Source organism: Balaenoptera borealis (genome assembly GCF_965194805.1).
Source record: "Balaenoptera borealis genome assembly, chromosome: 1".
NCBI lineage: Eukaryota > Metazoa > Chordata > Mammalia > Artiodactyla > Balaenopteridae > Balaenoptera > Balaenoptera borealis.
In genome coordinates this window covers 133,762,061-133,778,048 of record NC_138860.1, presented here as the reverse complement: position 1 = coordinate 133,778,048, position 15,988 = coordinate 133,762,061, and the positions used below count along the sequence as shown (strand labels likewise).

The 15,988-nt window shown below is 35.9% G+C and overlaps 2 protein-coding genes across 7 annotated transcripts in view; one reads left to right on the top strand and one right to left on the bottom strand.

Annotated features, from left to right (window-relative positions):
* The window catches only part of LRRC40 (leucine rich repeat containing 40), a gene marked incomplete at its 5' end in the record, with an annotated part of 51,692 nt that extends 38,321 nt beyond the window's left edge, over positions 1-13,371 (bottom strand). Inside the window, 2 exons of one of the 5 annotated variants that reach the window (XM_082357460.1) lie at positions 6,968-7,756; positions 8,081-8,672. In XM_082357460.1, the coding sequence (XP_082213586.1) occupies position 6,968 (1 nt within the window). Of the gene's footprint in view, positions 1-6,967; positions 8,052-8,080; positions 8,673-13,220 lie in introns of those variants that run through there. The other 4 variants (XM_082357462.1, XM_082357461.1, XM_082357459.1 and 1 more) reach the window with 4 other exon arrangements.
* A 93-nt stretch (positions 13,372-13,464) lies between these two features.
* The window catches only part of SRSF11 (serine and arginine rich splicing factor 11), a 45,767-nt gene continuing 43,243 nt past the window's right edge, over positions 13,465-15,988 (top strand). Inside the window, exon 1 of one of the 2 annotated variants that reach the window (XM_082358293.1) lies at positions 13,465-13,593. The gene's annotated coding sequence lies outside the window, so the exon portion shown is untranslated. The remainder of the gene's footprint in view (positions 13,594-15,988) is intronic. The other variant, XM_082358294.1, reaches the window with a different exon arrangement.

Here is a 15,988-nt window from a genome sequence, read left to right as displayed (position 1 = left end):
ATCATTTTTAAATGACATTAAATGGAAAGGTGCGGTCAAAGTTTCAAGTTCACGACACAATCAGGTCGAGCAATCCAATACAATGGTTTTACAGAAGCAAAGCAAAGTTTCTGAAATCCGTTCACTCAAAAAAAAATGAGGTACCTATATCTGTATTAGAATAAATTATAAGATCCCTTTCCTACCCTTCTCTCTGCCTAAGCAATCTGCATTTCTCTACCCTTCTATCAATGAATCTCCAGCAAATGGGAATAAAACAGAATGAAAATCCACCCATGTTTATGGACAGAGGTTTATTTTTAAAGCAAAGCAAACAAACAAAAACCACTCTTTCCAACTCTTTGAGCACAAAAGCAGCATAAAATGTATCTTCACTGTTGTTGTTATTATTATTTTGGTGGGTATATATGGATGACTGAGTGGGAATGAGAAACACACATCAGCCCAGCACTTGCATGTGAAGTTACTGACACCAAATCAGTCAATAGAAATGGGTACGTTTATGTATTTGACTAAAAATCAATGTTACCCTTAAGCAAAAAAAAGTTACAAATGTGCCATACCAGTTTGGATCACCAACAAAAAGCTCCATAACAAGAACAAAAAAAAAAAAAACAAGGCAAGACAAAACAATACAAAACATAAAAAAAATGTATGGAAGAAGCTATGTGATATGCACAAGTCTACTCCTAAAGAAAATATGTAGAGCATTGTGCATATATTTTTCTCTTAACATCTATACATAGGTACATTAAGACTATTATACTTAAAAGGCAATGTAATAGAAAATATCTTTTTTTGTAAGGAGGAAGGTGGAGAACACAAGAAATTTGTATACAACACAACAACAATATCTGTTACCCATCAACTATACTAAACGAATGTTAAAATTTTATCATTATTACTTCAGATATTTTGGTTAACCAAATTTGTCTTTGTAGGAACTATCACGGGATGGATAATTGTTGATACCATACTGCTGTTATTAAATATGTATCAATTTGCTTTTCCATAAACATTGACTTACTGCTCATTCTTTTCCCCATTGTTTGTGAAATATCTCAATTTCTTCAAGAGTTTATAGCACCAAGATTCATGTCACTTTTCTTCCCTCCCCACAAATATGAAGAACCACTGAAAGGTATATTGTCCTAATTATTGAGGAATTCGGTGGAGCCATCCTAAAAGTAGCTTACCAATTCACAAAACAGAAACTACCAGGTAAAAAATAAATGTCAATAGGCATATAAATGTGAAAAAAATTTACTATGGAGTTAGGTTTATTTGCTGTATGTAATTTTTAAAGTTATACATATATGTCAAATATATACATAAATTAAAAAATAGTATAATGAAATAATGCTCCACGTACCCACCGCCCACATTTAACAGTTATCAACTCATGGCCAGTCTTGCTCATATATAATCCCATCTCACAATGATCTAAACTACAATCTTAGGAAGATAGAAGAGAACAAAGTAAACCCAAAGTAAACAAAAAAAGAGTAGAAATCAATGACATAGAAAACAAATATGGTAATAGATAAAAAGCAATAAAACCAATACCCAGTTCTTTGAAAGTGGGAATATCACTACCAATCTTACAGATGTTAAAAGGATAAGGGAAGGGACTTCTTTGCTGGCGCAGTGGTGAAGAATCCGCCTGCCAGTGCAGGGGACACAGGTTCCAGCCCTGGTCCGGGAAGATCCCACATGCCACGGAGCAACTAAGCCTGTGCACCACAACTACTGAGCCTGCGCTCTAGAGCTTGCGAGCTACAACACTGAGCCCATGAGCTACAACTACTGAGCCTGTGTTCCACAACTACTGAAGCCCGTGCCTAGAGCCCGTGCTCTCCGCAACAAGAGAAGCCACCGCAATGAGAAGTCCATGCACCACAATGAAGAGTAGCCCCCCCACCCCGCTCACTGCAACTAGAGAAAGCCTGCACGCAGCAACGAAGACCCTAAAAATAAATAAATAAATTTATTTTAAAAAAAAGGATAAGGGAATATGATGAACAACTTTATATCCATACATTCAACAACTTAGAGGATATGGACAAATTCCCTGAAAGGGGGAAAAAAATAAAGCACAACAGCAACAGGAAATCTGAGTAGCCTTTTGAAAGGGTTCCTGGACCCAATTCCAGTGTGCATATTGTTCCCCACACAATCAATTCTCAGACACCCTCCTGGTGTCTCAACTCTGATACTACTAGGGGACATAGAATCAGATTCCACAAGTAAAGGGCTCAGTCCCACAAAACTGCCCTCCACTTCAGAGGCCAGTCACAAGCCCAGCTTATTACCAGTACTTCTGATCAACTGCCTATAAATCAGAGGTTCCCACGACTCCCTCTTTGGGTTTAGTTAATTTGCTAGAATGGCCCAGAGAACTCAGGAAAACCCATTTACTCACTAGGTTACAGATTTATTACGAACGATATTAAAGGATACGAACCAACAACCAGATGAAGAGATACATAGGGTAAGGTCTGAAAAACGGAGCTTCCATCCTTGTGGAGCTTGTGGTCCGGCACAATGGCACATGGGAGCATACTGGTTCCCTAATGTGGAAGCTCTCAGAACCCTCTCCTTTTTTGGTTTTTACAGAGGCTTCATTACATAGGCATGATTGATTAACTCATTTGCCATTGGTGATTGATTCAACCTCTATCCCCTCTCTCCTGTCCAGAATCAGGGTTTCTGATTCTGATTCTATCTGTGGTTAGTTCTCCTGGCTACCAGCCTCCGTCCTTAGGTGTTTTGCAAAAGTCACTTTCATTAACATAAACTCACTTGTGGTATTAAAGTCTTGTTAACAAGACACCATTTCACTTTTATGGCTCTGAAGCAGTTTTTTTGGGGGTTTTGTTTTTGTTTTTTGGGAACTGAGGAGAAGAAACCAAATATTATAACAAAGGATGCTCCCATTGCTCTTATTATTCAGGAAAATTCCAAGGGTTTTGGGAGCTGTGGGCCAGGAACTATGGATGAAGACCAAATATCTCTGAGAAATATATTTTGGTCATCTGAATGACCAAATATATATATTTCTTATAAATCACAATAATGTACATTGTATCTACCAAAGAAATTAAACTTGCTATTTAAAACATTCCCACAAAGAAAACTCCACTTCACTGGTGAATTCTACAGACATTTAGAGTAGAAATGATACTGATTCTACAGACTGTTTCAGAAAATAGAGGAAAGAAAAATTCCCAGCTCATTTTATAAAGCCAGCACTACTCTGATACCAAAATCAAAGACATTAAAAGGGGGGAAAAAAAACAAAAACAAAAAACCAAATCTAAACACCATGACCAAGTGAGTTATATAAGGAATGCAAGGCTGCTTTAACATTTGAAAATGAATCAGTGCAGTCGACCATATTAACAGAAAAAGAGTAACACAACATGACTGTCAAGGAATGAAAAAAAAAAAGCATCTGACAAAATTCAACAATCATTCAAGATAAAAATTCTCAAAAAACTAGGTATGAAAGGGAACTCCTTCAACCTGATAAAGGGTATCTTTGAAAAATCTACAGCTAACAAAATACTTAATGGTGAAAAACTCAGTGCTTACTCTCTAAAATTGGGTACAAAGTGAGGATGCCCATTCTTACTGTGTCAATATTTTACTAGCAGTTCTGACTAATGCAACAAGGCAAGAAAAATAAATAAAAGCCATTCAGATTGAAAAGGAAGAAGCAAAACTGTCTCTATTAGCAGACATGAACATCTATATAGAAAATCTTAAGAAAGCTACAAAAACAATTATATGTAATGAGTTTAGAAAGGTCACAGACTTCAAGCTTAATATACAAAAATCAATTGTGTTTCTACATATTAGCACTCAGTAACTGGAAACATTCTTAAATGCTTAAAGATTTACAAGACATAACATCTAAAACCACGAAATACTCAGTGTTAAATTTAACAAATATATGCAAAACCTATGGTACGAAAATACAAAATATATGAAAGACTCCTGGTTTTTGCTGTAAAAACTTAAAGAAGGTCTAGATAAGTAGAGAAATATACCACGTTACAGCTTGAAGACTCAATATTTTTAAGATGTCACTTCTCAAAGTGACTTATAGATTCAGTATAATCCTAATCAAAATCCCAGAAGGCCTTTCTGTAGAAACTAACAAGCTAATTCTAAAATGTATACTGAAATGCAAGAAAACTAAAATAGATTAAACAATTTTGAAACAGAAGAAAGCGATAGGATTTAACAGTACTTGATTTTAATTTTTACTATAAAGCTTATCAAGACAGTGTGGTATTAGCATAAGGACAGACATACAGACCAACAGGAGAAAAAAAAATGAGTTCAGAAAAAATTCTAGGCAATAAAATAATGTCAATTAATATTCAACAAAGTTGCCAAAATAATTTAATAAGAAAGGAATAGTCTTTTCAACAAATGTTCGTATAGATAAAAAATGAACCTCAACCTTTACCTTGTGACACACTCTAAAATTAATGCCAAGTAGATCACAGACTTAAATGTAAAAGATAAAACTACAAAAATTCTATAAGAAAGCAGAGGAGAAAATCTTCACAGCCTTGGGATGGATAAAATTTCTCAGTATAGAAAAAGTACAATCATAAAAGAAAAAAATTGATAAATTGGACTTCATCAAAATTAAAAACTCTTATGTTTTTCTAAAGAAATTGTTCAGAAAATTAGGCAAGCCTCAGACTGGGAGAATATATTAGATAGATACCAATATAGATATATAATATATCTGAGGACTTGCATCCCCAGAATATAAAAAGTCTTATAACTCAGTAAGACAAACAGCCCAATTAATAATAGACAAAAAAACTGAACACTTGGCAAAAGATATACAAAAACTAATGAGCAGTTGAAAAGATGCTCAACATCATTAATCATCAAGGAAATGTAAATAAAACCATAAGGAGATACTGTAACACAACCACAAGAATGGCTAATGTTAAAAATAATGACAATACAAAGTGTTGGTAATGATGTGTGGCAACTGAATCTCTCATGTTACTAGGGACAAACAGTTTGGTGAATTCTTATAAAGTAAAATATGCACTTATTATTATATATCCAGCGATTCCACTCTCAGGTACTTAACTCAACAGAAATGATAACATATGTCTACACAGACTGTACTTGAAAAATCATAAGCAGTTTCATTCATAATAGCCAAAAGCTAAACACAGCTCAACAGGTAAATGGATAAACAAACTGAAATACATACATACAACGGACTATTACTGTTCAACAATAAAAAGGAACTACTTATGTAAACAATATGGATGAACCTCAAAAAACATTCTAAGCAAAAGAAAAATTGCAAATGTATAATTCTATTTGAATTAAATTCTAGAAGAGGCTAATCTATATTGACAAAAAGCAGACCACTGGTTCCGGGGAGCTAGCAGTGGGGGTAGACTGACAGCAAGGGGAACTTTTCAAGTACTGGAAATGTTCTTTATCTTGATTTTGGTAGAGGTTACACAACTGTATGTATTTGTCAAAACTCATTAAACTGTACACTTAAAATGAATGTACATACTGTTTGTAAATTATACCCCAATAAAGATAACTAAAGACAAAGAGTGACAATTTTTTAAATATAGATGATGTAATATATCAAGACAATCTTATGAATGCAGATGTACACATATGTATATACGTGAATGAATAAAAAAATTGAAGTGTGTATATGTGTATGTGTGTGTATATATATATATATAAATGTTTCTCACAGGGTAGATAATACCCTTAAGCAGCACTACCCAAAAGACCTTTCTGCAATGATGGAAATATCCTGTATCTGCCCTATTCCATATGGTAGCCACTAGCTGCATATGGCCAATGAGCACTTATAATGTGGCTAAAGTGACTAAAGAACTTGATTTTTAATTTTATTTAATTTTGGTTAACTAAAATTTAAATAGCCATATGTGACTAGAGACTTCCACAATGGATGGTGTGATCCTTAAACACTGAAAAAAGATTTCTTTACATGTTTTTTTGGGCAATTCATTCTTTCTTCCATTGACAACAGCTAATTACAGAAATAGGGAGTCACAAATGGGTTGACAGCAGAGAACTGTCTAATTTGAGGAAGATACTTACAAGTGGGTAGGTGAAGAAACAGAGAAGAAATAAAAAACACGTCTAAAATGGTGTTTACATGGATGAATAAAAGAATGTGCAGCCAGTAAACTATAGGAGCAATAAATCATGAGATTAAAAAAATTTTTTTGACTCCTTTGTACAGTTTCATAAATATAATGATCATGCACAGTATACAATAATAACTGTTTACTTAAGGCAGAAAATCATACCCATTAAAGTTTATATCTAGTCTAGGTTGATTACCATCTTCTAAAAGATTGTAAATATATTCAACTATGATACACAGTATAGCATCACGGACATACCACTGACCAAAGAGTCAGGGACCTAAGGCTCTGGTTTAACCTGTATAACTAATCAAACTGGCCAGTAACCTAGTATCTCTGGTCCCCAGTTTCCTCGTTGATTAAATGAGAGGGCCCTACTGTCACTTAAATGCTAGAATCCAATAATAGCAGTACAAAAAGGCTTTTGCTAGGTGCAGGGTAATATTTTGATAATAGTTTATCTTACAAATGCCATTTACTAGACTGTCTACCCAATTATGAGCACTTTAAAAGAATAAACCAATAGATCAAGTCACTCTGTAAAGGATCCGGGAAAGCTCATTGATAAACATTCCAATTTTCTCCACAGTAGTTTATGTATGGCCACCAATGGCCTCATTACATTAAACAAAGAATTCCAAATTGATAAACCATAATATTATAGTGTCACTTTGAGGCTATCTTTAAAGTTTAACACACACACACACACACACACACACACACACACACACAAAAACACACACCCCAAAGCAAAATTAAAAAGTTATATGGAAGGCATTAACTCAGTTGCAGCTTTAGGTTGATTCAAAGGAATATATCTTTGTGGTTTAGAACACCTGAACCATTGTTATTTTAGAATGCATGAAGAGAACACTTCTTTCCTGAAGTCCAGGATACTGTAATAAAAAAGCGAAACAATGTTAAACATATAAAAAGGAAACATGTTTACTAATCACTTTAAGAGAAAAACATGCTTGAATTTATTACATTAACTTCAGGGTACATTCAGTTTTATAGTGAAGACAAGCCTCACTAAACTATAATTCCATTCTTCCCAGCCTGTATTTTTTCTCTTCTACTCAAAAAAACATATTAAAATGCAAGTGAGTGAACATGATATTAATATAAGGGTAAGTTTAAATTTGCACTAGTTTATTAAATAAACTTTGGCATTGGCGATAACTTGGGATACACATCCCAACAGGTTAAAATACTAACATTTAGAAATATATCAACAGATCAAGAAATAGGAATGGGATTTTCAATTAACTATCAAGGTCCTTGTTTTATAATCTAAACAAGTAGACTTCCCTGGATTTCAGTATACTAAAAATTAAATGTTCACCTCAGATTTTGCCATTACATATGGATTAAGTCCCTTTCCTCGTGTTTTCATTTCTAAGAACTGTTTAAGAATTAGCTTGTTTTGATGATCTACTCACCTGGAAGCATAGTTTCTTTCTGGAATTATTTGTTATAAAATCTGGATACTGTGGTTAATTCTCATTAGCTTTTTAGAATATAACAGTAAATTCCATTAAGACAATCAGGAGTCAAAATACAGAGTTAAGCTAAATAGTAAAGCAGAACATGGTTAATACAGATTTAAGGATGGTTATTTAAAATCTTAGTAAACATATGGTTTGTTACACTTTTTATTATGTCACAAAAAACTGTACAAACTGAATATGGCAAATTTTCATTACCCTAAAACAGACAACATGACATCCTGAGGCCTAGAAGCCCTAGACCTATTTACTTAATTCCACAAACAGAAACTAACCAAACTGCTCTCTTCAAGATAAGGAACGATAGCCTTACACCCATATTTCTCTTTCAAATAGTATGGTTTCTAAACTAATTTAATTGGCTTATTTAATAAATTATCCACTTACCAATGTTCCTGTCAGTTCAATAGTGTGGTTTCCTTTAGAATTTACAGCATTCTTTTGTTCCAAACACTGGCCCCTCTTACTTTCATTAAGTTTTTGATGAGTCATTCGAAAACATTCCTACACTACTGTTCTGCCAAGGTCATGCAAGCAGAAGGCAACAATCAATACCTCCTTTTCAATTCTACTTTCATTTTATCTGGTCCAATGAAAAAGAGCTGCAATATCTATACTGAACAAAAGATAATATATTCCCACACTGCTACTCATAAAAAGAGCTGTCACTTAGAATTTCCAGAATATTTCTAATATTCTTCTTTGAAGTTGGTTACTATTAGTTATTTTGTTTGGGTATACCTTTCTAAGTAACTTATAGAACTGACACTCAGAATGATGACTCTAAAACTGCCAACAATATTTGGATGTTTAAATTAATCACAATATTCATAAGATAGTCTATTATCTGATTATTTTAATGACTATTTTTCAAGTGCCCCTGAAAAATGTACAAATAGAAGTCAAAAAAGCAGAACTCAGTACAATTCCAAATTTGTTAAAAATAAAAAACAGAAAGTTAAATATACATATTCACACACACACACACACACACACACACACACACACACACACAAACTATAAAAGAAAAACCTCCAAAATATCAACAATGATAACCGTAGATGGTTATTTTCATTTTTTATGCTTTATATAGATTCTACTTTTTCTATAGTAGACATATTGGTTATATAAAGAGGAAAATAATAAATAGTATTTTTACAAAAGAACTAGGACCTAGTTCTTTCGCAAAGGAACTAGAAAAGAAAGTGTATCTAAAAACCCTCAAGAGTCGACAGATTTCAGTTACCGGTAAATATTTATCTGCACTGTACGGGTACCAGTTAACAACCCCATGTAGTTAATAAAATGCCTCACAGCTCTTAGAAGTGACCACATTAAGAAGAATCCATTCCAGGAGGCCACCATTTAAGAACAAGAATCAATAGAATTTTTGGGGGGAGGGATAAATTGGAAGATTGGGATTGACATATACACACTACTATATATAAAATAGATAACTAAATAATAAGGACCTACTGTATAGCACAGGGAACTCCACTCAGTACTCTGTAATAGCCTATATGGGAAAAGAATCTAAAAAAGAGTGGATATATGTATATGTATAAGAGACTCACTTTGCTGTACACCTGAAACTAACACAGCATTGTAAATCAACTATACTCCAATAAAAATTAAAAAAAAAATTAAACCAAAATAAAACAAGAAAAAAGTAACAAAATGGAAAGAATGAAAATAAAATAATATAGATTTAAACTCAAATGTATCAATAATTATATTAAATGTAAACAAATTAAATGCTGTGATTAAAGAAAAAAAGATTATAGCAACCATGCTAAGGGAAGGGCTGAATTACCCTTCCATTCTTACAACAGAAAATGATACTGCAAAACCACTGTCATATGAAGAAGTGACTAAAGAATTTGATGTCAAAAATGTAGTAAAGAAAGCATTATAGAAATCATGCACTGTATATAGCTGTTAGGTAGTTAGTAAAAAAATATATATTGTTATCTTTCTGAAAATTGGAACGTTTTTGGTATTTGTTAGCTTTAAATTTTTTGTTAGCTTTAAATTTTTTAAAAATGTATTATGATTTCTTTCAAAATAAAAATCCACATTTGCTCTTAAAAAAAAGAATCAACAGAATTTTAACTGCTTTTTGTTATATACACCAAAATTAAAGGCTAGGTTCTATTTTTACAATTTAGAAACACTGGACCTGACTGCATTTTACAAATACATTTATATAATCACATAAATATATAGGAGGAAAGAAAGACCTGGAGTATACAGTCTGCCCTCTGTATCCTTGGGTTCCGCATCTGCATATTCAACCAACTGCAGATCAAAAATATTCAGGGAAAAAAAAATTCCAGAAAGTTCCAAAAAGCAAAACAAAGGCCCTCCTAGGTTTTTACCCAAATGAATTGAAAACTTATGTCCACACAAAAACCTGAACACAAACAGCAGCTTCATTCATAGTTGCCAAAAACTGGAAGCAACCAAAATGGCCTTCGAAAGGTGAATGGATAAACAAAATGGTACATCCGTACCATAGAATATCATTCAGTGTTAAATGAAATGAGCTATCAAGCCATGGAAAGACATGGAGGAACCTTAAATACACATTACTTAGTGAAAAAGGGCAGTCTGAAAAAGCTACATACTGTGTGATTCCAATTATATGACATGTTGGAAAAGGCAAAACCATAGAAAGAGTAAAAAGATGAGTGGCTGGGACTTCCCTGGTGGCGCAGTGGTTAAGAATCCGCCTGCCAACGGAGGGGACACGGGTTCGAGCCCTGGCCCAGGAAGATCCCACATGCCGCAGAGCAACTAAGCCCGTGTGCCACAACTGAGCCTCAGCTCTAGAGCCTGCAAGCCACAACTACTGAAGCCCGCGCACCTAGAGCCTGTGCTCCGCAACAAGAGAAGCCACCGTAATCAGAAGCCCTCACACCACAACGAAGAGTAGCCCCCGCTCTCCACAACTAGAGAAAGCCCACGCGCAGCATCAAAGACCCAACACAGCCAAAAATAAATAAATAAATAAATTTATTAAAAAAAAAAAAAAAAAGATGAGTGGCTGCCAGGGCTTCTGGAGAAGCAGGGTAAGGAATAAATAGGTAGGGCTCAGGTGATTTTTAGGGCAGTGAAAATATTCTATATGATACTGCAATGGTAGATACATGACATCATGCATTTGTCAAAACTCATAGAACTGTATAAGACTAAGAGTGAACAGTAATGTAAATAATGGACTTTAATTAATAATGATATATCAATATTGGCTGATCAGTTGTGACAAATGTACCACATAATGCAAGATGTTAATAATAGGGGAAACTATGAGCTGGGGAGAGAGGGTATATGAGAACTCTCTGTACTGTCTGTTCAACTTTGTGGAATCCTAAAACTGTTCTAAAAAAACCTTAAAGTACGGTTGTTGGGGGAAAAACGATTTGCTATTGTTGTTGTTGTTAAAGTATAGGATTCCGAAAAGAGACAGGAGGCTTTATTGTAGACACTTAGGGGCAAGATTTCAAAAGACTTTTTTTGTTTGTTGTACTAAGAACTTTATGCTGAATCTTGTGGGCTACTGGGAGTCATTAAATGTGAATGACATAGTAAGATCTTTGCTTTGGAAAGATAATTCTTGGTAATGACACTGATTTAGAGGGTGAGATTTAAGACAAGAAATTCAGGAAACCACTTAGGAGGCTATTGCAATAATAATAGCAATGGCCATTTTTTACCATGTACTTTTTATGTACCAGGCCTTTTATGTGTATTATCTCATTTAAACCTTAGTAGGTCCTATTCCTACTATCACATTATAAATGAGAAAATAAAACACAGGGAGATTAAGCATCTCAAAGTTACCTGAGCAAAGATATGGAGATAAGAAGCATGGCCCCATACTGGACTACAAATAGTTCAGAATTACAGCAGTTTGGATATCAAAGGCTGAGAGACAAGAGATGAAGTTGAAGGCTACAACTAGATAAAGAAACACCTTTTATATTATGATAACAAGAATTCCTTTTTTATATATAAGCTATAGATACCATGTGCCTCTCCCATTTATATCTTTTGTCTCCTATGAAATATTGTACCTTCAACATAATTTGCTGAGTACCTAGTATGTGCCAGATATTATGTTAGGCTCTGTTTATACAATAATGACCTAAACAGCCCTGATCCATGTCATCATGAAGCTAGGAGTCAAAATTCATTTGCTCCCTGAAACTTTAATAGACTAAACCATCTGGATCCAATCAATAAGTACATTCCAGCACACACTTAGTATTTGGGAGTACTCATTCATTTACTTATTCCTTCCACAAATGTTTAATAAGAATCTACTATGTACTAAGCACTATTTTGAGTGCTAGGAACACAACAATTAATAAAACAAAGCTTCTTGACCACCTACAACTAATACTCTAGCGGAGAAGAGAAGACAATAAACAAATAAATACATAATATAAATTCTGATAGTAATAAATGCTATTAAAAAACAGAGAATACATGTTAGCAATGGTATTTAGATAGGGTAGTTAGGAAGGGCCTATCTGAGCAGAGTCCTACAGGAAGCAGAGTGAACCCTAGTCAGGTATCACGTAGAAAGTTCCAGGCTTTGGAAAAAGCAAGTGTATATGCACATCTGTACTGTTAGAATACTAATATCCCCATTGATTAAAAGCTTTTCTAGGTAGTGCAGAGATTTTGTCATATACCCTTTCATTCATTCAGCAAGTATTTGTTTGCATGGTCAACTCTATACATGGCACAATAAAAAAAAGCAGTCATTACAAGGAAATGGAAGCTTTTAATCCCAAGTAGCCTTAAACCTAAATATAAGTAGAGGAAAACAGGAGGAATGCCATAATCTCTCTCTCCCCACTTCCCACTCCCTCCCGTATACAACAGAAAATCAGAAGAGCATCTGGCTATTATTCATTCATGGTGTCCAGATTTGTGCTTTTTATCTTTACTAGATTTTCAGGATGGCCCCAAATTCACTCTGTATGGCATCCATCTTGATCTTCAATTTAGGATTATGTTCATTATTCCTTGTATTTAGGATTCTGTCCAGTTGCACACAGAAAAGGGTCTTGATAGAGAACAGTGGCATTCACTCTAAGTTCACAAAGGAGCAGATAAAATACAGAATTTTAGCGCTGATAACTGCCCTAAGTGATTAAATTAAGAGGAGGAACAGAGGGCCAAAGAAACAAAGCATGTGCCCATCACTTGATAGCTAATTTAGTCAAACGTTATGTTGTTTATTCCATAGAATGTAGGAATCCCAGAAAGCGCCCCGTTTAAATTTTGACCGTATTCCCAGCACATTCCCTGCACCAGACATTCCTGGAGCGAAAGGAGGAACCGAACGAGCTGACCGAACCAGTGGAAATGTTATGAGTGCCTGAATTCGAGCACCGGGATCCTGGCTAGGAGCCTGGGCCAAAGGCGGCCAAATCCAGGCCAGAGAAAAGGGAGGCTACGTGGGGCAAATGCTTTCTGCCAGGTCGCACAATCGGGTCGTACCTCTGGGTCTTACCTTCACTGAGGTTGCGGCCCGACAGGTTTAACTGCCCGCTCTTCCTCGCCGCCTTTAATAGCCCCTGGGGTACGGAGGCACCGAGGTCTCTCCTCTCAGCTCCGAACCCCGCTCGGGGATCCCGCCCAGCTACTCCCTTCGGCCGCGACATGTTCAAGCCCGGGTGTTCAGAAGGAGAGCCCCGTCAGTGACGCTTAAAGGTGGCGCCGCGGAGCCGCCCAGCCCCTGTCGGGAGCGCGCGCTCCGTGCGCCGGGCCTTCGCTCTCGGCGGCGCGGCTCGGCTGTCGTCACCGCCAGCGCCTGGGGCAGGAGGACCGAGGGGCCCTTCCCGTTGCCGGTGCCGGCCTTGTGTCTTGGAAATTACTTCGCTCAAGTAAGTGCGTTTAACGGGCTGAAGAGGGGGTTTGCATTTATTGTGGGCACTATTACTGCGACTCCAACCTTCTCTTCTGTGCTCCCGCCGCGGCGAGGGTGTCAAGAAAGGATAACCTTCTCTGCTCCCCTCGCCTGGCCGGAACGTGGGCCTTGACTAAAACTTGAGACCTGGGCGCGGTCTGCAGCCTCTCTGGACCCCTGCCTGTTTGTCGCTTTTGGTGCTGGCGCCAGACCTCCGTTCCGCGTAGGAAGTAAAACCAATTTCTGTTCTTCGGGCCTATACTCCGGCTCCTAGCCTTAGTGTACCTCGACTGTTGTTGCACGGAATTTGTAGCCCAGCATAGGAGGTAGTGTGAAATGGAAGGGTTGGCAACAGAGAAGGAGACAAAAACAAAAAAGAAAAGAAAAGAAAAAAAAGCTTCATAATGAATATTCTCTCTACTGGACGGTTTAGGGAAGCCAAGTGGAAGCGCAAGCTTGAGTGTAGCGAGAAAAGCTTGGATTTCGGAGCCCGAGAGCTACGAGTTCGAATCCCAGCTCCTCTGTAGCTTACAAACTGTGTAACTTTAGGCAGTTTACTTGACAGCTTTTAAAGCTCACTCCTTTTTCGTTAATTTAGGGTTAATCATTCCTCTCTCATTCGGTTTCTTAAAACTAATTAAGCGAAAATAAAGTTTTAAATATTGAGAGCTTGGTGAGGAAACGGATTCCATCCAGTTCAGAATGGAAGATGAAAATTTTGTGCAGTAAGTCGCATATCTTGGACAGTTAGTTTCTGCCTGAAATATACAGCTTTAGTGTGTCATTCAATAAGTAATTAATAACTCATCCTCTTTTAGTATTGTCCTGGGTGCTAGACTTTTCTTTTGCCCAAAGTAATTTTGTTTTAAAAGCATACACCGGGAGATATCCTTTTAACCCCCCATCAGCCCGGCTGGGAATCATTAGGATAATTAAAAGGTAATATGACGGCCCGCTAACAAATTCTGCAGCGCACAAGTTCTTGCCAACCGTAAAATTAGGTTTCTAAATCCCCACCCCCTCGATTATTTTTCTTCTTAATTCTCTGGAGTCCTTTGCATTGAAAGTGAACAGCAGAAAACTACCAGTAATTACACTATCAAACAAGCAAAGAGTGGGTTTTAAAGCAAGGAACATAGCAGTTTTTGCAAGATCGCTAATAAACACCCCCCCACCGAAGTTTGTCAATAATCATTATAGTTACCTTATTGGGCCCTAAGTATCAGGCTCAGTGCTGATAATACCTCTTTTACTATCTCTTATTTAGCACAAGAATCAGTTTTACAGGTGAAGAAATTGAGGCTAAAAAGGATTAAGAAACTTACCAAAGGTCATAAGTTTCTGTAAGTGGTACGATCAGGCCTTTGAACCTAGATCTCTCTCTCTCTCTAAAACCTTTCTTGTTAATCATTATGATTTGCCTAGTGGCTTTTATTTCACCATTTTCAACTTTTGTCTTCGAACCATTTTTAGGGAGACTTCAATTATGTTTTAGAAGGTAATTATTTATTAGAGAAAACCCTTTTTCTCTTTTGTAGGATGTAGCAGCCTACCTTTGGAGGATTATTTACTCAAGTATAAAATTTTACAGTAGCCACCTCTCCCCCTACAATAGATTCTTCTTTAGTTCAATTTTTTTTTTTAATTATAGGAAAGATACAGTTTTTTGATTTAGTGTGCTTCTACTTGAAGTTAAATATTTCATTATTGACATTTATAGTATGTTGAAACATTATTGCATTTTGTATAAGAGAAGCATATCCTGATTAATGGCAGAGTAATTCTGAAAAATCCAAGTGACTGCACTCTTGTGGTAAACTTCAATAGGTACAAACCGACATGTATAAAAATTTTACAAGTATATATCTGTAGTACACCGTGTATTGTACCTCTGTAGCAAGTGCAGATTGAACAAGTGAGGGTGAAAATTATTACCTCATGCAATCAGGAAAATCATGTTTCATCTCAAACTGATGCAAACTGAAAGCTTATCAACTTAATTGAGCTTCTTTATGAGAAAGTGTAGTTATATATAGTTATATTCGTGGGAATTAACACTGTATATTCATTGTATTACTTTCGAAAGAATGCATTAAAACAAAAAATCCGAACCTTTTTCAACATGAGCATTGAAGCTAAAGTATTTGCTTTTAAAAAAAAAAGATGGATTATTAAAATAATATGAAACGGATATCTCCTGTGTAGGGGCTGGAGACTACTGCATAGCTGCCATTTGTAACAGAATTTGCCTAGCTACTGTTTATTATATTCATTTTATTAAAGTATGGAAGGTTTCACTCTTCTAACTTTGCTAAATGAAAACAGAAAGTGAAGAAACCAAAAATATATTGACCCTAAGAATTGTATCAACC